Genomic DNA, 25,643 nt, shown 5'->3' with positions numbered 1-25,643 from the left:
CAGAGCATGGAGCACACAGAACATACTTTCCTATCTAAGAATGAATCTTTTTTCTTCATATTTTCTATATTTAGCACTTTGACTTACGCTTTGTCCTTATATCTTATATTCTATTATCACTCTTAATAGAATGTACAACCCTCAAGAAAAAGTGGCAGAACATGGTAACGGAAAGAACATGGATTTGGATCAAGGACCTGGGGTTCAAATTCCAGTTCTGCTGTTCACTGCCTGTCTAACTATGGCAAGTAACTTTCCTTCTGAAGCTTCAACTTTTTGCTTTATAGAAATGATGGTTGACTGTGATCTCTCTGGTTCCTTTAAACTCTAAATCTGATGATACTTGTTTGGGGATTTCTAGCACCAAGCCCCAGAGTTAAGTGCTAAAAAACTGGAGAATGTGTTTGGATCACATTTAGAGAATGTGATCACTGAATGAGGAATGGGGATCCTAGGCTATGGCCAACTAAGTCAACACCCACAGACTACTTGGGAAATGGAGAAGTTTATTTCATATTTATGCATGAAATTCTAGAAAGCCGCCTCTTTTAGAGAAAGGAAATGATTTGTCTTCTAAAGTAGTGGAATCAAGATTTAAACTTAGATCAGATTCTAAACTCAGTGCTCTTTTCTCTTATCCTGGGATCCTTTCCTTATTGTTTGCCTAGGCTGAGAGGTAGGAAGATATATCTAGGAAGACAATTTCTACCAACTAATAGGTTCTGCCTGAATCCTTTTGGATTCTTCTCTTCTGAAGAAACTTCTTTCCCCTCATGAAGAACTTTGTTAAAGAGAGAAAAAGCACTAAAGTATTTCCAACTATGTATTGTGGATAAATCACTTCCCTATTTTTGGTCTCAACTTCCTCCTCTGTAAAATGTGGTTAATGCTATTTACATTAGCCACCATGCTATACTGTTGTGAGGAAAATGCTTTGTAAGCATTTAATATACTAGAAAAATAGAAATTTTATGTGAGCTAGTTTAATATACTAGAAAAATAGAAATTTTATGTGAGCTATTCTTCAATTAAAAAAAAATAACATTTACCAGAAAAATTTTTGTGAGGGTTCAAAAACTTTGAGGAACAAGCTAAAGACTAAATATTAAAGTCTCAGAACAGAAAAAAAAAAAAAAAAAAAAAGACTATTAAGCTAATATTATGAAAAATAAGGCAAAGTACCCTTCATGAGATACTTATGAAGCAGGTTGTGATTCCTTTAAGAAACTAGTTCTTTCAGACTGATTTATTCCTTTCTGATTCCCAACTCCTCATAGCTAATGCATTATCAATTCAAGAAGCTAGGACCTTTGATTCACAAATCCTGGTCAAAAGCACCCCTTTGAATTCCAAAAGGAGATTAGGGCTAGTTCCAGCCCCAACCGAATCTGAGCCAAACTTGGGCTCTCCCAGCCCCCAATGGATCAGAGCCAACTTTGGACTTCTCCCATGGGCCCCTTTAGCTAAATCTCTCATAAAAGAGCCAAGCTGGAGTCCTCTCTTTGCAGAGAGTTGAAATATGCCCGCCTTATGCCTGGCATTTCAAGGTCCTCTGCCCACTAGAATAATATTTCTAGTGTCTTCTTCTCTTTACCTAACACTTTTTACTAACTAGACTTTAACCTTACTTCCAAACCCCATAATAAACCTCTTTTATCAATCCAGGTTTTTGGGCCTGTAAATTCCTTTACAGCGGACTCTGCGTCGCCCCTACACCTCATTTAACTCTCTATCCTTGAGCCGAATCTGAAGGGGTTGCAGGGGAGCTCCATTTGACACCCTGAACCCTGAATCTGCCACTAGACCTCAATTTCATTTGGGTACCCCAAATCTATACCTCATCACTTAGAGAATCCATAGGTGAGAGAGCATTTCCTTCCTCTAACTGTTCCTATTACAGCATGATAGTAATCTCATTTTATAACCTTTTAGTATTATCACATTTGTTCCCTAGAATACCTCTGTGAGGGCAAGAGGGCAAACAATAAGCCCTACTCTGGTGAGGAGGAAACAGACCCAAGGAAGTGAAATGACTTGCCTAAAATTCCTCAGCTAGTCTGCCAAAAGGGGTAGCCTCCCACCTTGTCATCAAGAGCTCCTTCTACAATCCAATATAGAAAAAATGGCCTTTCATCCTCAAGTGATATCAGAGTGGTTCCCATTTTTTCCTAGCAGACAGGGCCACATTGTCAGAGCACTTCACAGCCATCTCTTGTTCTCCTGGGCAATGCATGGGCTGCAAAGAAGGGCTGGGTTTGCTTTTATCACTAAGAGTCTCATTCACTCCCTTTGCCAACTAAAGCCCCGCTACAAAAGGGCCTGTAGAACTAGCCTTGCCCCAAAAGAAACTCATTCCAAGGGACAATGGCTCCAAGATGCTAAACGGCAATACTCATCATTGCTTATTGTAATTCTGTCCCTGCTTCCTTTGTGAGCCTGCCCTTGGGGAGCCTTATAAAAACATGGCATTATAATGAGGGGAATAATTAAAGGGATACCTTCAAGCACTTGTTTTTAATTTTCATTTCATTGTTTTTAATTTCCAGGCCATCTCAGTAGTGGCAGGGGAAAAGATAGGCCTGGCAGCAATCTCATTTTGGTATGTTAAGTTCAGAGGGCAGCCAAAAGCTCTGGATCCTAGGGCTATGTCCTCATGGAATATCCTAAAGGTGGGTTCAGCTGGGGCCTAAAGCCAATTAATAACATCCCTTTAATAAGGGATGGGCTGATCCAATGGGGATAGTGACCTCTATCTGCTTCAGACAAAGCAGAGATTCACGAATCCCATTCTTAGAATTAGGAGAGTCCTTACAAATCAGTTTTTTGGTCCTCTCATTTTATAGATGACGAAACTATAGTCTAGACATATAAGATGATCTATGATTCAAGAACCCAGTTTTCTTTGCTCCTAGGTCCATCAGGATTTTTCCTACCATCTCAGCAGTCACCATCTCTTAACTGCTCTCCCTTTAATAAGTGAATAAATTTATGGGCTCTGATGGTTACTAGTGTTCTCAAATGTTGGCTACAGCCCCTCAAACTCACTGGGTCCAGCTAGGCATTGGATTTCACCTTTATAACACCTCACATTATTTAACTTCTTTTCTGATGCTGCTGCCCCCCTAACACAAGAACATCTCATGCCAGGACCAATGCAAGTCTTCTGTTTGGCCTCCTTGCCTTACATCTCTCTTCATTCCAATCTATCCTTCACTTAGTTGACAAAGTGTAGGGTAGGTATGGCCATATCACTCTTCCCCATCCCTACCCTCCCAACATCAATTCAATAAATCCCAATGGCTTCCTATTACTATAAGAATCAAATATAAAATCTTTTGCTTGGCTTTGAAAACCCTTTTTGACCCTCTTTTTACCTTCCCAGATTTCTTACACTTTAATTCCTTCCACAAACTATGAGATACAATGGCACTGGACTGCTTGCTGTTTTTCTAATATGACACTTCATCTCCTACTAAGCATTTTGAAAGTCTATCCTCTGCCTCTAAAACTCTTCTCCTCCTCCTCATCTCAAGGTACCAGTTTCCTTCTTAGCTTAAGTATCACCTTCTGGCTTTCCTTTCTTGGTTCTCTTAACTCAGTATTTTTCCTTTGAAAATTTCTTCAATTTATCATGTATACACTTATCTACATAGTTGGCTCTGTGTCTTTCCCATTGAACTGTGAGCTCCTTGAGAGAAGGGACTATTTTTTTTTTTTTTTTTGCCTTTTATCTCCAATAGCTGACATATAATAAATGATTAATAAAAGTAGATTGACTCACTTCTATTCCTAGAATGCACTTCTCTCTAACATTTGAAATCCTTTATTTTCTTCTAGATTTTTCTCAAATATTTTTTCTTCTTCATGAACCATCCGTGAAGTTTTTCCTTGTCCCTCAGTTGGTAGCACTACTCCTTCCTATCCTTGCCCCAGCATATAATAGGCACTTAAAATACAAGCTTATGGATTTTATTGCTATAAAATATTTTATCTGTTATCCACATTGTCTTGGGCTTCCTCTTGGAGCTTTTCAAGAGGCAAATGTGTTTGTCTTGGTAATCATTCTTTCCTTCAATAGCCTAAAGAAGAGTAGTATCTCTATTTTCAGATCTCCTTTCTCTCTATGCCTCATTCACCACAACCCTAATCCCAGTCCTTATCATTTTAATCTCCTTATCTATGAGCTTATTCTCTGCAGCCCATAGAAATAACCAGTTCTACCTCTAGGCTTTAAAAAATAAAACATTTTTTATGTTCCTTTTCCTTTATTCTTACCTACTTGGTAACTTCTTCTGACCTTATGTGACTAAAACTGCTACTTTAAAAGATATTAATGATTTTTTAAATCAGCAATCCAAAGGCCTTTGATCAATCTCATCCTTTTGACTTGACTACAGCACTTCATATAGCTGACTAGCCTCTTCTAGATATTCTTTCCTTTTTCACTTTTTGTTTTCCTCTTGCTATCTATTGGTTTTCCTCCTCAGAATGATTCTTCATAGTCCTTTTTCTTACTCATTATTCATATCCTGTGTCCCTTAACTTGGGGAATATCTCAAGAAACTATCTGAGACCTCTAACCTTCTCTCTACACTATCTTTATGACTTCTTCAGTTGACTTCATTAGTTCCCATGAGTTCAATAACTAATCTAAGCACAGATTTAATTACCTCCACCTAATTGCTACCCTGGACTACACATGATCAAATACTAAGCTAGTGGCACTGTGGAGAAAATCAGGAGAATAGAATTAGAGAATTATAATCAGGAGGATATAAATTCAGATTATGCTTCAGATACTTAGCTATGTGATGCTGAACAGATCACACCACCTCTCTGTTTCCTGATATGTAAAAGGGAGATGATAATAGTTTCTACCTCATAGAGTTGTTATAAAGAACAAATGAAATAACAAATGTAAAGTACCTTGCAGATTTTAAAGTACTAAATAAATGACAGCTATTATTAGACCTCTCTACTGAGATTGTTATCTCAAATTCAACATGTTCAAAACAGAATTCTCTTTTCCTCTCCCTCCCCCAAAGACCCCTCTTCCATACTTCCTTATTTCTGTAAAGGGCAATACCCTACTTCTGGCCAATAAGTTTTGTGAACTTGGAATCAATCTCAATTCATAGCTACTTCTTCATCATCCGTAGTCAATTCTTGAGTTTTCCTTAGCAACATCTCTGGCTTCAGTCTCTTTTTCTCTATTCACACTATCACCTTAGTTCTATCCTTCATCAGCTCTCACCTAGACTACTGTAATGGCCTCCTAATGCATCTTCTTGCCTCCAGTTTATCCTCTTTCCAATCCATCTTGTATATATCTATCAGAGTGATCTTCCTAAAGCATAGCTATAACTATGTCATTTTTCTGCTCAAAAAACTCCATCTAGGATCAAGTACATACTCATCTATTTGTCATTTAAAGCCCTTCATGATCTGGCTCCAAATGAAGTTTCAATGTTTATTATACACACTTCTCCTTGACACAGACACTCAAATACAGTCAAACTGGCATTATTTCTCACACATAAGACAGTCTATTTGCTTTTGCACATACTGCCCCCCATGCCTGGAAAGCATTCCTTTCTTACCTCTGGCTCTAAGAGTTTCCTTCAAGCACATTTCAAATGCTACATTCTCCAGGACAAATCCTAATTTTCCCCTGGCTTCTACTGCCTCTCTCTACCAACAAATATACCTTGTATTTATCACAAACACTCTCATTCATTCATTCTCTCTCTCTTCTCTCTCTCTCACTCACTCTCTTACTCTCTTTGTTTTATCTGTGTTAAATGAACATCAGGATGGTTTTGTTTTATCTTGGTATTTTGTTATTACTTTATAAAACATAGGCACATGGCAGGCCATTAAAAAAGTTTGTTGATTGCTGATGAAGAAATTTAGGGCAAAGGCAATCTTGCAGGTCTTCTTCCATACCTGACTGCTCTTCTCTAACTTAGGCCTCCTATTCTCTCCCTGTCTTGGACTCCTTCCTTCTCTTCCATTCCCCATTTTCTCACTGTCCTTCACCCCCCAAAGAGTTCCTCCTTTTTCTATGCTGTCCCTTTCTTCCTAATCACTTCAGATTTGGACTCCCTTAATTTCTCCTAAACTTCCCTGTACTTAAACCAGAAGGCGAGAATTTGAGAATCCTCAGTAGCCACCTAGTGAAAACTATACATGAGAGGAATCTGCACTGTAATGTATCAGACAAGCCCCACGAAGTTAATAATCAGTATCATTGTCCCCAACACATGTAAATATATTGAGGCTGAAAGAGGGCAAGTAATTAGGCACATACCTAATGAATGCTAGAGGAGAAACTTGATGCCAGATTATCAGACACAGCCATAGGCTGTCTGTGACTCTAAGACATCATGGAACACTGTCACCTTGAGCTTGAGAGCAGGAAGAAACCCTGGCATCAGGGATTGGGACAAAAGACATTCTGCTTTCCTGCTCTTTAGCATGACCCTCAAGACGCTTAAATGAAAAATAATGAAACCTAACTAGTCCTACAAGTTTTGCCCTTTGGAATCCCAGATCTGAGCATAGATACAAGGCAAATCTACATGACAGACTTAAGAATACATAATGAAATCTATACAACTAGAGTGAGAACATGACAACTCAGGGGTTGTAGGAAGACTTCCAGAGAAAAAGGAGTTTTGAGCCAGTAACAGAAATCTTGTGATTGCTTTCCCAAGTATGTCCTATAAGGAGAAGAGGAACTCTACTTTCTTTATTCTTCCCTTGGGAGTTACAACTAATTCTTTAAACCAGAGTAGAGTCCTACAAAGGCAAAGGGAAAGCCAAGATAGCAGGGCCCAATAACCCCTCTTAGACTGATAATGTACTGCCTTGTTCATTCCCATCTGATAGCAAATGGCCCACTGTCAGGATAAGTCATAAAACACATATGAGATGTATATTAGAGAGATTTTCAAAAGAATCAAGTTGGCTCCTGACTGAAAGGGATCGGCTTTGTGGAAACCATTGTTCCAATGAGAGATTATCAGTAGCAAATCAAAAGGACACGGGGGAGATTCAGCTAACAGGTAAAAGACTCAGAGGGATGAGGAGTAAGAATGTTTTATGGAAATAGGTTCCTGATTAGCATCAGGGATAAGTCAAAAAGCACACATATACATAGACCCACATACCCCTTCACACACACACACACACACACACACACACACACACACACTCCTTTTGAGAAAATGGGAGAAGAGATTCTTGATTATTTAGAGGAGCTTATCTTTAACTGCAGTTCAATGCCCTAGAATCAGGAAGACCTGAGTTTACATTTGGCCTCAGACCCACTACTGGGTGACCCTGAATACATCTCTTAACTCTGTTTGCTCAGTTTCCTCATATGTAAAATGAGTTGAAAAAGGAAATGGCAAACCCCAAGAAAATCCCAAATAGAGTGAGAGAGCCAGACACGACTGAGATGCCTCAACAACAACATCTCTAACCCTCTATCTGGAGGAAAACCTCCAGTCATTTTGGCAAAAAGTGTCTTATAGAAGTGTCATATATATATATATATATATATATATATATATATATATATATATATATATATATATATATAGTATTATTGTTTCAACACTTTTTGGGCAAAGCCAGGTGAGGCAAGCAAAGAGACTTGCATTGCACAGATGAGGAAAAACGAGAAGGGATGTGCTTAACAACTACTCTGTTCCCATTTCTAAAGAACTTTGAGGTCTGAAAACTGAGAGAAGTGGTGCATATATTATTATTCCCATATTATAAAGAAGTAAATTGAGGCTTAGAGAGAGGAAGATACTTGCCTAAAATCACATGGCTAATTATGGGCAAAATCTTTCAAGTCTACTTGGTTTTTCCACTGTCTCATGTATTAAAATGAAGTTTCCTGACTTGTATCATATCAGACAGTATAATAAAGAATGTGATAAGGGCAAAGAACAGATCCAGTCAGTGCTCTAGGAAAACTGAAGAAGTATGAAAAAGAATATTTTTAAATGGGAAAAAAAATTCATGGAAGTCTTCATGAAGAAGGAAAGAGGAGAAAAAGAGATTAAAATCTTTGAATAAAATTCTAAGTTTGGAACTGAATCCTTTTGGAGGGAAAACATGCCACTAGAAGTATATTCCAGCTATAAGGATGGTATAGTACTCAAAAGATAGCAGGATGAGGTCAGGGAACAGCAAGTAGGAGAAAAATCTATAAATTGGCTGGAATGTAGAATGTGTGAAGAGGAATAATGTGAGATAAAGCTGAAAAGGCAAGTTAAAGCCAGACTGTTGGTGGCCCTTAAATGCCCTGCAGGTGAAGGAGCTTGTTCTTTATTCTAGATGGAAGAGAGAGCCAAGGAAGATTTTTGCACAGGGGAGTGACATGGCTAGATTTCTGCACTAAGACAATTATGTCAGCAATGTGGTAGAAGCTGGAAGCAGGGAAGCAGGGAGACCAATTAGGAGACTGTTACAATAGAACAAAAGAGAGGTAATAAAGGCTTAAAGTAGAACAGTGGCGTTCTAAAATAAGAAAGGAATAACAGATTTGAGAAATACTGTTATTGAGATCAATGATTTTGGCAGTGAGAGAAGAGCAAAAGATGTTTTCGAGATTTTTGAGTTTAGGAGGATGATGGTACCATCAAACAAAAATAATATTAAGTTGGGAAGAAGTGCAGATTTTGGGAACAGAACAAGAGTTCAATTTTGGGCAGTTAGGATTTGAAGTATTGGGGAGACAATTGTTTGGAGATAGTGACTTAAGAATGTGGATCTAGAAATCAGAGCTGGAAATACAGAGCTGGAAATTATCTATAAGGAGATTATATGTGAGTGGGAAATATAGGTGGTGAGGTTGGCCAAAACTGATATACAAGAGCATTTAAAGCATGAAGATTTAAGGGAAGATTTTGTTGTAGAAAAGGAAGTAATGGAGAAGCAACAGTGATGAAAAAGAAACCCCAAGCATCCATTCATAAAACATTTTTAAAAAAAATGGTTCAGGTGTAAGATCAAGAAAAAGTATATGGGGGAGATGATGTAATGTTAGGAATTAGCAAAATAAGAACAGGAATTCAAAGTTAGAACCCAGTGCCATATTAAAATGGTGAGAATTGTAAAGGGCGGCAAGTGATACCAAAACCTAAGTGAACGATTGGGAGAATAAGGGAGGAATTAAAGCACTAGAGATTATGATAAGGGCCAAAGAACAGATTAAGGAAAAATGAGTCATTCAGAGAAACAGAGAAGAAAGGAGATTCTATTAGAGAGGGGAATTTCAGAATAGGGGAAGTAAAGTGATCTGATAAAGGTGAAGTCTAAGGTATAGGATTCTTGCAGATTCGAGGCTGAGGTAGAGAGAATAAGTTAAGATTAAATTAAGGACAGTTGAGTTGAAAGGTTAATACTGTCAAGTGCACAGATGAAGCAGAGAGCTCAGATTTGTTTTTTGTTTTGTTTTGCTTTGTTTTTGATACCAGCAGGAAGAAATAAGCAAAAGATGCAAGTTACACAGAGTCAGACATTAATTTCACATGAACAAAAGCTTCTTAATGATCTGAGCAGTCCAATGGGGGAAATGGACGACCTTAGACAAGGTCTTCAAGTAGACTTCAAATGACTAATTATCAAGTATGTTGTAGAAGGGATTCTTGCTCAGGCATAAGCTAGATCAGGGGTTCATAACTTGGGGAGTTTGCAAACCAGTTTAAAAAAACTATTCTGAGGACTATCAGCATGATTTGTTTCCTTTCCAATCTTATGTATTGTATTTTATTTTATGCTTTTAAAAACATTTGTCTGAGAAGGAATCCACAGGTTTTACCAGACTGGAAAGGAGTTTATGATATACAAAAAGTTAAGAATCACTGAGCTAGAGGATCTGAGGACCCTCACTTACAATTCAAACCTAAGTCTTCCAACTCCAAAACCAATGTTCTTTCCTAATATTACACTTCCCTCACCACATTTTCATTGTAGATACTATTATTAGCCTCAGAAGAGTTATGGCCTGGGCAGTAGTATCTGTGTTGAACAGGCCATACACTTTTCTGAGATGCACACTACATTCTCTCCAGGTTCCTGGCTCTTGCTATGGTTCCCTGGGTGCTAGGGAAGTATGTTGGCAGCTGGGGCCTTCCGCAATCTGGCACACAGCTTAGAATCTCACTCTTCTTGATGGACAAGAAAGAGGGGAAATTGGAATGAGACTGAAATATTTTTCTAGTTAATTTGTACAATAACCGAGTCCAAAGAATTTCCTTCTCTTCATCCCGCTTCCCTGTGCAGCTGGAGCTAGAGGTGCGGCTGAGATGCCGATTTTAGACACAGTTAGTGAGGCATTGCCAACATGATTTAGGCAGGAGCAGCAGGCCCCAGGTGTTCACTAACCCCTATCTTGTTTATCATACCTGCCTCATTTCTTTTGTCCAAAAGGAAAACACACACACACACACACGCACACACACACACACACACACATACACACACGCACAAAGACACACATGTGTACCCCCCTTAGAAAATGAAAGGAAGCTCAGCCAAGTGATAAAGGCAGGCATACAGTTCCCTTGGGGCTGTACTCTTCCTTCCTGTCTCCACTCAGGTTTTTCCTTTGGGATGTCAAAATAATTGAAATTTCCTCACCCACTGGGGCCCTCTCTTTTGAGGCACGTCTCCCTTCTTTGCTCCAAGATCCTCAATCTATCTTGTTTTTGATGGTTCTTGAGATTTTCTTTTATATATATTTAATAAGAAAATTAGCTCCCTGTGCTAGGCTCAGTACCATTGGGGAAGCATTCATTTGGAGCGCCTTCTTTGGCATTTTATCCCTTTGCTCAGAGCTGTAGAGTGTCTAGGGCTCATTAGAGCTTGATTTTCCTAGGACTGAGCATTCTATCTTTTGGTTGGTTGAGAGGAATTAAAAAAAGAAAAATACCTGGAAGGAGTGGGTAGGCTGCCTGGCACTGTGAATGCTTGTTAAATGTTCTCTATAAGGGGCAGCTAGGTGGCGAAGTGGATATAGCACCAGCCTTGAATTCAGGAGGACCAGAGTTCAAATCTGGTCTCAAGACACTTAACACTTCCTAGCTGTGCGACCCTGGGCAAGTCACTTAACCCCAGCCTCAGGGGGAGAGAAAAAAAAATGTTCTCTATACTGCACTTATGTGCCCAAGTCTCAAAAGGAATGAACAGCAATAAGAAAGAACTCAGGGAGCCAGGAACTGGGAAAGTTTAGTTACTTGACTTCAAGTACATTTGTCCTCTAGTACTTAGAATAACCACAGAGTCACAGTATTGGAAATGAAAGGAATCTCAGAGATCACCTAGTTTCCTTGGGGCTGTACTCTTCCTTCCTGTCTCCACTCAGGTTTTTCCCTTGGGAAACTGAGGGTCAGAGAGGGATACTAATTTCCTTAAAGATGCTGAGGATATAAACCTAGCTTCAAGGCTCTGAAGTCCTTGCTATTCCCATCACAACCCACCTGTCTCTCCATTTTTTTTTTTTTACCAATATAACCAAGCTTTCACTAAGTGCCCTGGTCACCTCCTCGTAGAAGCTGCTTGTTGCTCCCATCATTAGGCCTGCCCGAAGTCTTGGAAAGCTTGTTAGCAGACACCCTGTACATGACGCCTCCGATGCAACGGTAGCCTTTGCTCTTCCATGTTGGTGGGCTTGTCTGAGTTTTCCCACTCAGGGCTGAGTGTCGCATTCGATTCAGTCTACAAAAACAAGGAGACATCATGTCACGTCAAGAGCTGGGTGAAGCATTATCAGATGCTTCTCGGATACATAAAAGGGAAAACAGATTAACTGTAGACCATCATAAAGAGATATCAGGGCCAAATAGGAGAAAATGTAGCTAGCTGACCAAGTCCACTGACACATGGGATAAAAAACAGAACTTTTGATGGTGACTTCTGGAGGGCTCTGTGCCATGCTTTCTCAGCAACAGTGAAAAGAACAACAATTCACATGTCTATGAGACTTTGAGGTTTGCTTCATAACCCCCCCCTGTGAAACAGACTGTGCATTTATTATTCCCTTTTTTATAGTTTTGAAAATCAAAGCTCAGAGAAGAAAAATGACTTGTATATGATCATGGGAATGAGCTAATAAGTAGCATCTCAGTGTTACTTGAGTCAGAGAGGTAGTCAGGATATTTGGATTAGTGTCACAAAATAACTGGGTCTGTGGTATCAAGCTAGATAGTCCCCAAGCCAAAGAATCCCCCTTTCTCCCTCTCTCTTTAATTAAGAAGATCTTTAAATTGACCTGAAAAAGAGGAAAATGTCAGAAAACCAAGCAAAGATGGAGTGCTACAATTCCATAGTGGCTGGAAAGGGGAGTGGAAGAAACAAGTGTTAAGTACCTACTATATATCAGGCACAGTGCTTAAGTACTATACAAATATCTCATTTGATCCTCCCAACCCTGACAGATAAGTGTTACTACTATTCCCATTTTACAATTGAGGAAATGCAGAGAAGCTATGTGATTTCCTAGTAAATGTCTGAGATCAAAATTAAACTTGGGTCTTCCTGACTCCGAGCCCAGTAGATAGAGTACTCTATTTACTGTCCCCTAGATCCCTTGGTATCTAGATGGTACAGTGGTTGAAGGTTAAAAAAAAAAAAACCAAAAAACCCCCAAAACATTTAGAGAGTAATGTTTATTTACAATGGTTCAAATGCAGTTCACAGAATCTTTTTAGAATCAAATACTAGTGATGGGATATTTGTAAAGGAGAATATGTCTATCTTTTCCCTCCTGCAATTTTTCTACTTGACCTCTATTGTCTTTTTTGCCTGTCCAAAGTTGAAGGGAAAATGAACAGTCTTCTAAAGAAAGGAGTAGAGAATATATAGATAAGATTAAAAGAGGTTATTTTTATGAAGATGAAGGAATAACATTCCAGTGGTGGAATTTCAGACATCAACGAACTGGCAACAGTTATAAGTTTGGAAGCAAAGGCCTGTTAAATTTTTGTCTATCTGCTCAGAGTAATTTGGGTCCTGGGAAGCTGCCCTGAACGGGAGAAGGATCCTATGGGCCCTTTCTGAGTAGACAGAGATCTTGTACCTGGGAAAATGGGACAGGGCTTCAGAAAGAAAAACTATGGGCAAAAGGCTTTCCAGGCCAAACTTATCTCTATGCTCTAACCTAGATCACAATGTGTATAGGTAATTAGGGTGGACCTCAAGACTAGGTGACTGTCTTTCTTCCTTGTTTCCCCAATGTCTAATGGTATCTGATTGTTGGCAAAAAATTTTGCCAAAAGACCCATAGTGTCTTTATGAAGAAAAGTCCTGTATGAACAAAAATGGTACTTACTTTCCATCCTAAGTCCTTTTCCTTTATGAGCAAGAATGACACTTACTTTCCATCCTAACTCCTTTCCCTGAAGCAGCTCGATCAGCTGGAAAAGACCTCACTTTGGAAGTGCTGGGCTATCTGGATCATCTTGGAAGGGGAATCTTGCATTAGCTCCTACAAGATGCATGTACTTCTGATCTATAAATATTGGACTTTCCTGAGGTGTGCCTATGGCTACTTCTCTCTGCTCTTTTGCTCTTCTCTCCCTTCTTTAAATGCTCTGCTGGAAGGAGGAATATAGAGAGGCCTGGAGAGACTTAAATCAACTGATGCTGAGTGAAATGAGCAGAACCAGAAGATCACTGTACACTTCAACAACAATACTGTATGAGGATGTATTCTGATGGAAGTGGAAATCTTCAACATAAAGAAGATCCAACTCACTTCCAGTTGATCAATGATGGACAGAGGTAGCTGCACCCAGAGAAGAAACACTGGGAGGGGAATGAAAATTGTTAGCACTAATATCTGTCTGCCCAGGTTGCATGTACCTTCGGATTCTAATGTTTATTGTGCAACAAGAAAATGATATTCGCACACATGTATTGTACCTAGACTATATTGTAACACATGTAAAATGTATGGTATTGCCTGTCGTCGGGGGGAGGGAATAGAGGGAGGGGGGGTAAATTGGAAAAATGAATACAAGGGATAATATTATAAAATATATATATATATATATATATATATATATATATATATATATATATATATATATATATATATATATATATAATAAAAAAAAAAAATGCTCTGCTGGATTCTCAGGACCTCAGTGAACTAAATTAACAGCAACATTAACCTTCCTCTCCTGGGAGCAGCTCCACTGATATTATTCTTTTATATCATTATTCTATTGTTTCCATAAAATTATCATCTCATTGTCCTTTGGATTTCAAGAGAAAGCTACTGAAACTGAGTATTATATATTGAATCTACTTGCTCTCTCTCTTTTCTGAATGAATCTACTCTTTTTTCATAATCTTTAATTTATCTTTTCTTCACTCTTTCCTCTCCCTTTACTTTCTGCCCTTTCCTTTTGTTCTATTTCCTCTCTTTCCTCTAACAACTTTTTTGTTTCACTCTTTCTGTATTCTGTTCTTTTACACTACTTTCTCTCTTCCATTATTTCTTTTCTTCCACTATTTTTCTCCCCTCCTTATCTAGCTTAGTGATTTTCCTTTTGCCTAGTCTTTGCTAAGGTTATAGGAGCTTTCTTTTTGAGGGATTTAATCTGTTCAGCTTTGGAAGTCTCAACCTCAAGGCCTTCACCGTGAATACAAGCTCACATGCTTTGATGGCCCTTTATCTAGGAGGCAAGTGCCTCCTAGATAAAGGAGTGTTTCACACTCTACTCTGTTTATTTTTTTTTTTGCCATCTAGCCTATCACTGTCTGTTTTTCCTCTTTGCAAATGTTCCTAATCCTGTCCCTCAGGCTTTCATCTGGTTCTCAGGGAGACCTACTCAAATCAGTACTGCCATTTTTTATTAGAAAGGTCATATTAATTAATTCCTCTATAGCTCAATTCACTTATCCCTGTGATCCCAAACCAAAATACCCCTCCCTAGCTACAATCCCTCTTAGGGCTTGTCGCTCTTTGTATCTGTGTGGCTGTCACATACACACACACTTGGCCCAAGATGAAGTCAGGTTGGGTGAGCTTTGGCTTGTCAGAAATAAGGTATTGGGTTGAATGTGGCATTCTCAGAGCTAGGTCAGGACCCGTTCATTGGCCCAGAGAGTATAGGAGAAACATACTATCAGCAGAGCTCTTCAGATGGGCAAGGCAAAAGGAAAAGTGGAAGAACAAGAGTAGCAGAGTGGATGGCCTTGGGCCCATAGTATAAGGGACAGTCTAAAGAAGATGCCTCAAAAAGGTGAAGTTTAATTCCAAAGTACTCATAACTCCTCAGTGAATAGAATTTTTCAAGCCCTTTTGGACACTGTCATTGTTTCAAGCCTGCCCTCCTCTACTGCAAATATTTGGATCTCTAGCCTTTTTGGGGGATCTGCTCCAGTTATATATTCTCTACTATGTAAATCAAAATGGCTTCTGCTTTTATTCTAACACTATCTCTTTCTTGACCACTTTAATCCCTATCAATTAACAAAAAGGTAGAGCATATTGCTTAATTTTAATTGTATGATAGTAACACTTTCCAGTAAACTATCTCTCTCTTTCTTTTTCTTCTTTTTTAAAGCTTTTTATTTTCAAAACATATGCACGGATAATTTTTCACATTGACCTTTGCATAGCCTTGTGTTCTAAATTTTTCCCGCCTTCCCCCCCATACCCTCCCCTAGATGGCAAGCAATCCAATATGTTATACATGTTAAAATATATGTTAATCCAATATATGTAAAATCAGATCAAAAAAGGAAAGAAAACGAATAAGAAAGCAAAACGCAAGCGAACAACAACAAAAAGAGTGAAAATGCATATTGTGATCCACACTCAGTTCCCACAGTCCTCTCTCTGGGTGCAGATAGCTCTCTTCATCACAGGATAATTGGAACTGGCTTGAATCATCTCACTGTTGGAAAGCAAATCTTTCAAAGAGCAATGAGGTGGTGCAGTGGAATAGAATAGGTGGGCCTGGAGTAGAGAAGACTAATCTGGTCTGAGACACTTAATGCATCTGTGTGATATTGGGTAAATCACTTAATCCTGTTTGTCTTAGTTTCCTCATTTGTCAAATGAGCTAGAGATGGAAATGGCAAACCTTTCTTGGATCTACCAAGAAAATCCCAAATAGGGTAACTGAGAACCAGACACAACCGAAAGGACTCTATAACAGCAACCTTTTTAAAATTACCAGAGCCTAAGGAATGGAAATTATTGATAAAAAGGTCTCCTATTTTTATAGTGCTTTAAGATGTAAATTTGGCCAGGGACACATAGCTAATAAGTGTCAGAAACAGGATTTGAACTTGAAATCTTCATTCCAAGACACAGTATTCTTTCTCTATCCATTTCCTATCCAGCTTCATTCCTTTGGATTTTATCTACCATGTCCCAGGATCCTCTTCATTCTGGCAAGATCACTTCAGCTCTGGAACTCATACCTCCTAAGTGGAGTTCCTGCCACTGATCTAGGGAGTTCTAGCCTAGGCCAGCCCCTTTGTATTTCTCACATGGCTGCCTTCCTCTAGTTTTCTGTCTTCTTCATCATGCCCAGTGCCTGGGACCTTCCCTCTTTTGGTGTATGTGTGTGTGCGTGCACACATGAGTTGCCTTCTATTTAGACTGTAAACTCCTTGAGGAGAGGGACTGTCTTTTTATTTTATATTTGAATTCCCAGTGTTTCCACAGTGCCTGGCACATAGTAGGTGCAGTGTTTATGCAAGGCATCAGGTGAATAGGAAAGGCCTTATTTGAAGGAGTCAAGAGTTGTGCTAAGCTTAGACAGATAGGATTTAAATAAGCAGAAAGTATGGAGATAGGGCTTCCCTGGTAATTTCAGGCCATAGGAATCTTATTGCTTACAGTTCTTGCCATTACAGAACATATACAACAATAAACAGAAATGCAACACATAAGCAATTATACAAGGTAAAACATAATGAGGACAAAGGAAAGATTCAGATGATATACTCTGGCAAATCTGAGAGAAGATTTTTTCTTTGGAGGAAAGTTTCATGAAGGAAGTGTTAAAAAAATTCAATAGGCAGAGATATGGGAAAAGCATATTGTAGGCATAAGGATGAGAATGCATAAATGAATTCAGGGAAGGTAGGGCAAGATCAGGGAACAGTTAACAGTGCAGTCCGATGAATATTAGAATAAATGAAGAAAAGTGGAAGGAAATAAGGCTGGAAAGGTAGGCTGGGACCAGAGGGACCTTGAATGCTAAGGATTATTTATTTAATCCAGCAGGTATTAGATAACAGTATTGGCTAAAATTTTCAGGTCTGTGACTAACAGAATAACAATTTACATGTGAACAGGGTTTTATGGTTTATGTAATACTTTCATATTATTCAATTCTCTTGCCAGCTCAGTAAAGTAGAAAAGGGAGAACTACTGTTGATATTTTATAAATGAAGAAAATAAGGCTTAAGTAGTGGAAGTGACTTTCTCAAAATCACATGGTTAGTAAGGAAAGGAGCTAAAATTGAAACCTAGGCTATTTAACTTCTATGTCAGTATAATAACAAATAATATCCTGTATTACACAGTGCTTTAAGGTGATTGAAAATTTAAATGATTTGCACATACTACCTCATTTGATCATCTCACAACCCTCTGGAGGTATATATTTAAGCATCAAGTCACTTGCCAAGAGTCATAGGCACTTGCTAAGTGTCTCAGGCAGCATTTGTATTCAGAATCCAAGTCAGCATTCTAATCATTGTGCTACCTATCCACCTATCCACCTATATTTTCATTATTGAAAAGGAAGTGAAGGGAAAGAAGGAAAAGGGATGCTGATAAAATACTAGATTTAATCGATCAGTATTTTAAAGTTTAAAGGAAGGGCCCATGGAGATAATCTAATTCAATCCTTTTATTTGATAAAGGAAAAAACATTTGGGCATGTTTATAATGAGTACTTGTTTTACTGTTGTTCTCTGCCATCTCCAAGGAGGAACAATCCATAATCCATCTATATATATATCTCAGGGCAACTTTCTTGAGAGACTCTCCTCTTTTGATCTGACCCTTTAAAGGAGGGGTAGTGGGTGATAATACCACTGAATCAAAAATCAACAGCTCTTATTTCAGATGGGAGAGGAAAGAGATTGTATAGAAACACCATTACCATATCAGATCAACTCAGGAACAGTTATCTTCCACATTTAGTACTAATTCCACTGGGAATGTATTTATGCAAATTAAAGCTCTAATTCGATATTAGTTCCCACCATGCTTATAATGCTATTACTGCAAAGAATATCAACAGGACAGTGCTGAAAAATCTGTGTAAATTAGACCCTGGTAGTCAGTCTATCAGCAGAATGCAATCCCTGTACGAATTACCTTTAAATGAAGATGTGTCTGAAAGAGAGAATAAAAGCATGTAATTGTTATATTTATTGGTAGCAAGACAGGCAGACTCACTTAACTTGCTGTTGTCCCCGGCTATCAACTCAGCTGCCCAACTCCCCAGAAGCTGCTGAGTATGTTGAAATTCTGCAGTGTGAGGGGTAACTTCAGGACAGGATGTTCTGAATAGCCTAGTCCCTGCTAGTTCCTTTCCTTCAGCTGGTGCTCAGCTTAGACCAAGGTCAAGGTATCAGATGAGAGAAGAGCTCAAGGGGTTGGGTATGGTATTGCAGGACTAGGAAGTAACAAGGAATTGATTCAACTGATATAAGAACAACAGCTATTCCCTAATAGATCAATGAACTTGGGCAACTGAATTAAAATTTTCAAAAGAAGAAATCTTAAGCTAACAGCAACAATACCTTAAAAATGCTCTGAATTTCAAACAATCAAAGAAATGCAAATTAAAGCACCTTAGAAGACAGAACTTCTAAGGTGTTTTAATCACATCAAGTTGGCAAAAGTGACCTCTCTCCTTAGGAGTTATTTTAATGACAATTGTTGGAAAAGTTCAGGAAAATAGGAACTAATGATGAAGCTTTTAATTGGTCTAGTTAGTCTGGAAAGCAATGGAGAACCATACTCCAAAAAGATATTAAACTGTGCATACTTAAGAGATATACTATTACTGAGCATCTATCTCAGTGATCACAAAAAGAGCACAAGGACCTGCATGTACAAAAAATATTTATAACAGCTTGTATTGTTATGGAAAAGAACTGGAAACTAAGGGAGTGTCCCACCTATTGGGGAATGCTAAACAAATTATGGTATATGAATTAAAATTATTCTGCTACTATGTATCAAGATAAAATCAAAAGAGATAAATGATTTAGACACAAAAAATTATCATAAGTAATTAGGGGAACATAGAAAAATGTACCTGTCAGATCTATGGATAAGGGAAGAGTTTGTGACCAAAAAAGACATAGAGAGGATCACAGAATATGAAAAGGATAACTTTGATTACATGAAATTAAAAAGTTTTAACACAAATAGAATGAGTACAGATAAAATTAGAAGGAACACAAGAAATTGTGGGAAAATTTTTTTGCAGCATTTTTTTCTGATAAAGGCCTTAATACTTAAATATATAGGAAACTAAGCTGAATTTATAAATATAACAGCTTTCCCAGTTAAAGGTCAAAGGATATGAGCAGGCGATTTTCAGCTTATATCCACAGAGACATGAAAAAACGTTCTAAATCACTACAGGTTAAAGAAATGCATATTAAAGCAACTGTGAGATACTACCTTACACATATCAGATTGACTAACATAATTTTGCTAAGGAAAATGACAATTGCTGGAGGGAGATATGGAAAAACAGGGATATTAGTGCAGTATTGGTAGAGCTGCAAAACTAGTCCAAAAATTCTGTAGAACAATTTCTAACTATGCCTGAAGGGCTATAAAATTTTCTGCTCTTTCACCCAACAATATCATTGATCTCTGTATCCCAAAGAGATTTTTAAAAGAGGAGCTATTTGTACAAAATATTTATAGCAGCCCATTTTAGGGAGATGCCCATCAATTGGGGAATGGCTGAACAAACTGTAGCACAGGATTGTAATATAATAATATTGTACTTTAAAAAATGACAAGCAGGAAGAGTTCAGAAAAACCTGGAAATTTTAAAACGAGCCAATGCAAAATGAAGGGAGCAGAACCAGGAGAGTATTGTCCACAGTAATGGCAATACTATAATGATCAGCTGTGAAACACTTAGCTAGCTAATCAGACCAAGACAATGATAGGAGAGCATTACAAAAATCCCAAGATGAAAAATGTTATTCATCTTTAGAGAGAGAACTGATGATCTCAAAATGCAAAATCAAATTTTATTTTTCTTCTTTTTGGAGTGTATTGTGTGCATATTTCTTTTGCAACATGACTAATACTGAAATACATTTTGCATGATTTTGATGTCTAATCAATGTCAAATTGCTTGCCTTCTAAAGAAAGGGAGAGGGACAGGAGGGAAGGAGAGAATTTGGAGCTCAAAAATTTTAAGGAATATTTAAAAATTTATATAATTAAGAAATATTTATTGAAATGAAAATATGTTAGGGAAAAACTACTGTGCCACAAGAAATGACAAAAAGGACACATTTCTGAGGAACTTGTGAAGATTTATATGAATTGAAAAGGGCAAAAAAAGTAGAATTAGGAAAAACAATATAATAATATTACAAAGAAAAACAACTTTGAAGGCTTTAAGAATATTTTCTGCTGGGGCAGCTAGGTGGTACAGTGGATAGAGCACCAGCCCTAAAGTCAGGAGGACCTGAGTTCAACTCTAACCTCAGACACTTAACGCTCCCTGCTATGTGACCCTGGGCAAATCACTTAACCCCAATTGCCTCAGGGGAGAAAAATCTTTTCTGCCACTCATAATCATCTCTTCATAAATCTACAATTTCTTTGATTCTAGACTAAAGTAGGAGGACTTCTTCTCGAAAGATGGGAATATCAGCAACCAGGTAATTGTCCACTAAGCCAGACCAAACTAAAATTGACTAGCAATAATGAAGGCATTGGCTCTCACAAAGCCAGTACTCAATGATATTTTTGTATTGCTGTAATCTTCACCTGAATCTAGGGTATTATAAATACACTGGAAAGGGGAAAATAAAGACAACCAAGTGTTAAAAGAATCAAGAAGAATACTATAGTATTGAACACTGAATCGAGGACAAACTATTCCAGAATACTGGGTGAACTTAAAGCAGAAGTATGATCAATGAGAAGTATGATCAGTGAGCTACAGTTAATCAGTAAAGCCTTCCTGGAGAAGAGGAGCAGGAGGATACAGACACAGTGAGAGATTTGAATGGATAACAGTTTACATAAAAAAGATCTGGGAGATTTTCTGACCAAAAAGTTCAATGAGCAGTAGTGAGGTGATGGTCAAAAGAGTTAATGTTAATTTTAGTTAAGTTAGTGGAAATTGTGTCCAGACAATTAACAAGCATTTATTAAGTTCCTATTATTTGTCAAATATTATGTTATAAATAATACAAGCAGAAAAGAGCCCTTAATCTCAAAAAACTTACACATTCTTATAGGAGAAACAACATGTGTTAAAAGACAAATTGTAAGATTCTTGAGACTATGTGTTATTTTTTTCCCCTTTGTATCTACAGCTTTGGCAGTACACTGTCTGGTAGTAGAAGCTGCTGGGGCCTAATAAACAATGATAGGTCTGGAGTGTGAAAGACCCAAGTCTTTAAAATACTTATTACACTGAGCAAGTTACTTAAACTGTTTCCTCAACTGTAAAATGGGGATAATAAAAGCATCTGCCTAGAAGGGTTGTTGTGCAAAACAAATGAGATAACATCAGCACAGAGATGAAAATTGAACTTATGGGAGCTGATGAGATCACCAAGGAAGATGGTATAGAAGGAAAAGAGAAGGAGGTCCAAAAAAGAACCTCTGGTACGCTCATAGTTAGAAGGAACAACATGAAGAACCAGCAAAGAATACAAAGAAGGAATGGTTACAAAGAAGGAACAGGAAAAGAACACTATCACCAAAAATTAAAGAAAGAATATCCAGGTAATCAGCAGATGTTGTCAAATGCTATAGAGAGGTTGAGGAGGACCAGGATTGAGAAAGGCTCATTAGACTTGACAATTAATAAATCCCTGGAGAATTTGGAGAAGACAGTTTCAACTGAGTGATATTTTTGGGAAACAAGAGTATACAGTGAAAAGCAACATCGAGGAGAGGACTTAGAATCATCACCAATTGTGGGTGGCGTTCTCAATGAGTTTATCTAGAAAGGATAGGACCAGGTGAGTTTTGTTTGTTTTTAAAGAATGAAGGAGATATGAGTATGTTTGTAGTACAAAGGTAAGGAGAAAAAAATTGAGATTGAAGATAAGCATGAAAATAATACTGGCAACATGCTTAAGAAGTTAATATGGGACTGGATCAAGAATAACTTGTGGAGGGACTTGCCTTAGCAAGGAGAGGGGATTACTTCCTCTAAGACTAAATTGAAGGAGGAGATGGTGGAATAAGATGTGAAATGGAGCGGGGAGGAAAAGGAAACTTAATGAGTAGCTTCAATTGCTTGGTGAAGTATGAGATGACTTCCTAAGTTGAGACCAGGAAGGAGTGGATACTGTGAGGGGCTTGAGGTTTGAAACAGCCATTGTGGAAAATGGGATGATAGTGAGTCAATTAAGGAGGAACAGAATGTTTGCCTAATTGCCATAGGAGCCAAACTGAGATTAGATAAAACTGATGAAGAATACAAAGACTCAAAGATTCCAGAGAACTAATGATGAAACATATTATTCACCATGTGACAGAAAAGTGATAGATTTATAGTGCAGCATAAGACATATATGTCAATTATATAACCGATTATACTGAATATATGTATATAAATACTTACTTGCATATAAACAGTGGGAGAATTTGTTTTACATGATTATGAGTATTTCTTCTTTTTTCTTTTTTGATAAAGTAAAGGAAGTAGGGAGAGAAAACAGATTTCTGTCAATTAAAAAAATAAAGAGGTTCTACAAATGTAGATAAAACACTACATGCATTTTCATTTAGGTCACTACATTATTAGCTTCACTAACTTTTACTTTGTTATAAGAAACCTTTCATCTAATTTGGAAATGTTTGAAATGCAAAAACAAGACAAGACAGAGACAGAAAGAGACAAAGAGAGAAATTGAAACTGAATAGCCTAACTTTTTTTGGGGGGGAGAGGGGAGTAAAGGGGAATAAAGGGGAAGAGATGATGGAAGTAATAAGTCTGCAAAGCAAGATCTGCAATAAGATAAAGTTGCAAAAGAATCAAGGGTGAAAGATAATGTAAAGTTGAATTGTAATGTAAAATTTCATGCTGGTAGGGAAGAGAGTAGAGTCATTGTAGGAGTGGTGGTCTGGGAAAGAATTGAGGAATGGAGGGAATGGAGGTCATAATGAGTATGAAAAATAAGGTTAAGGGGTTATAAGGTACAGAGATGGAGTGATAAAAGATAATTATCAAGAAATTGAATTTGGGAGTTAATGAATATGAAAGTAGAATAGTTATCAATGATGGCAAAGTCAAACATGTAACTCACTGTGTGTGCTGTGGAAGGAGATTGGAAGGATATGTTATAAGGACTGAATAGATTGAGAAAATGAGAAATTAGGATATTTGAGGAAGTGAAATCTCTATATATTTAAGTCTTCTAATACGAGATCAAGAATTGGGAAGAAGAAAAAGACTACTAGTCAGGTACTAAACTCATTGAGAAACGATTGAGAATGTTCAATAGGTTAATAGTTATTTGGATCTGGATTGGATAATAAATTTCTATATCATAAATATCAAAGGAGAAGAAGTTGCTTAGTGAAGGTGGTTGAAGAAGAATTTGGAAGTAGCAATGAGGAGTATGGGACCAATGAGTCACTGGGTATAATAGAAAGCATTAGCAAGAATTGGAAAAGGAGGAAGCAAAGGGATGTTGTAAAGAGAGCAATGTCTCAGAGGGTTTTGTGAAAAATGGATTAGTGAGGAATGAGGCAGGACACTAAACAGGAGACTACTGTAATATCTCTAGGCAAAAAGTGATGAGGGACTGAACTAGGATGGCAGCTGTATTAATTTAGATATATGAGAGATCTGTCGATAAAGAAATGACAAAATTTGGCAACTGAACAAATATACAGAATGAATAAGGAATTGAAGATGATATCCTAGTTACTAATGTACTAGAGGACACTAGATGGCATCAATAGTAACAAAGTTTAGAAAAGGTATAGTACTTGTTGTTGGACCTGTTAATGAATTATTTTCAGTAAGTTGCTGTTTGAAGTATCCAAAAGGCAAATGGTGAAAGATGTAGCAGGCCAGGAGAATATTCAGATTCATAAAAGTACAATTGAAAAACGACTAGTTAGGAGGACTATGTGGCAGGCTGTGGGAATCTGTGTGGACCTACATGGATCTGGTCATTGACAAGTAAGATTATTGGGCTAACTGACAGAAGCAATGTCTACCTTATTGAACAATGTTCCTTATGGGACAGTGGCAAGAAAAGCATGTATGAAGCAGAAAGAAGTATGATTTGAGGAAATGGTTCATCCTCAATAAAGAAAACAAATATAAGAAATGGAAATGGATGAATAAAGTGACCAAGAAAAAGAAACAGAAGCCTAAAAGTGAAAATCAGCATTCTTTAAGTCACCAAGGCAAAGAAGAAAAAGACAAAAACTTAGTCATGAATAAGGCTCAAAGGGGGAATGACAGAATGCTCCCAGTACAGAGTGGAACTTTTGGTTCTGAAAGAATATAATCACAGAACTAATAAAGGGGAAATCTTTCTTTACCACAGAAGAGCTGGGGTATGTATATAATAAAAAAGTATTAGAAGTAGGTTCAGATAGAATATCTGGGCTTAAATCCCAATTCTCATATACTACCTATATGACTTGGAAAAGTCACATTCCCTGTGGTCCTCAATTTCTTCATTCATCAAAAGAAGGAAGCTGAATTAATTATCTCAGTACTGCTTACAATTCTGAATTCCATCGTCCCATAAGGAATGACCATACACAGGTGGGAAAGAGAATGGTCAAACTAGAAGCCCTGTATCTCACTATCTACTGGTACATTTAAGGATGAAGCTTCCTAACTCAACTAACACAACTTAAAAGCGGTGCTTCATTCTACAGAGGGAATACCAAATGCTATCTATTTCAAATCACTTCTGTTTTCCCCAGCTCTCTCAGACCTGGTGGCTAAGCCACTCAGAGCTCAGACACAGCTGTTTTTGTTCACGTCCTAAAACCTGCCTGTCCCTGGAGTGGCCCTGATTCCCCTGAAGGTGTTCAGTGTGGGGAGAAAAGGGAGGACCTGCTGCCCTATGATGAGACAGTACTTCTGTCTTCTCTATTTGTCTGCAATGGCAGCTTTGGAATAGGGGATGGGGAGAAGAGAAGTACCAGGTCATCAGATACCTGCACTTCAGACTTAACTGAAGCTGGGAGCCCCCTGGTTTGCAATCTGGGGGAGAGTACTTCATTAAAGAGGCCCAAGGTGGTCACCAGCACCGTCTGCCCTCCTGGCTTAGTCAGCCTCTGCTCAGGTTGCCCAGAATGCTGAACTCAGCTCTACCTGCTATCGATGCCATTATTTACAAACTGTCATAAAGGTAGCACTGCCAGACCCAATGGAAACCCCAGGCCA

General features: G+C 38.0%; 1 protein-coding gene across 2 annotated transcripts in view; it reads right to left on the bottom strand.

The window, feature by feature from the left end:
- The window catches only part of ZC3H3 (zinc finger CCCH-type containing 3), a 509,307-nt gene that overhangs the window by 124,884 nt on the left and 358,780 nt on the right, over positions 1 to 25,643 (bottom strand). For both annotated transcript variants that reach the window (XM_074263935.1, XM_074263942.1), the window contains exon 5: positions 11,561 to 11,736. In XM_074263935.1, the coding sequence (XP_074120036.1) occupies positions 11,561 to 11,736 (176 nt within the window). The remainder of the gene's footprint in view (positions 1 to 11,560; positions 11,737 to 25,643) is intronic.

The sequence above is a fragment of the Sminthopsis crassicaudata genome, chromosome 1 (genome assembly GCF_048593235.1).
Source record: "Sminthopsis crassicaudata isolate SCR6 chromosome 1, ASM4859323v1, whole genome shotgun sequence".
NCBI classification, from domain to species: Eukaryota; Metazoa; Chordata; class Mammalia; order Dasyuromorphia; family Dasyuridae; genus Sminthopsis; species Sminthopsis crassicaudata.
This window is presented reverse-complemented; position numbering and strand designations above follow the sequence as displayed.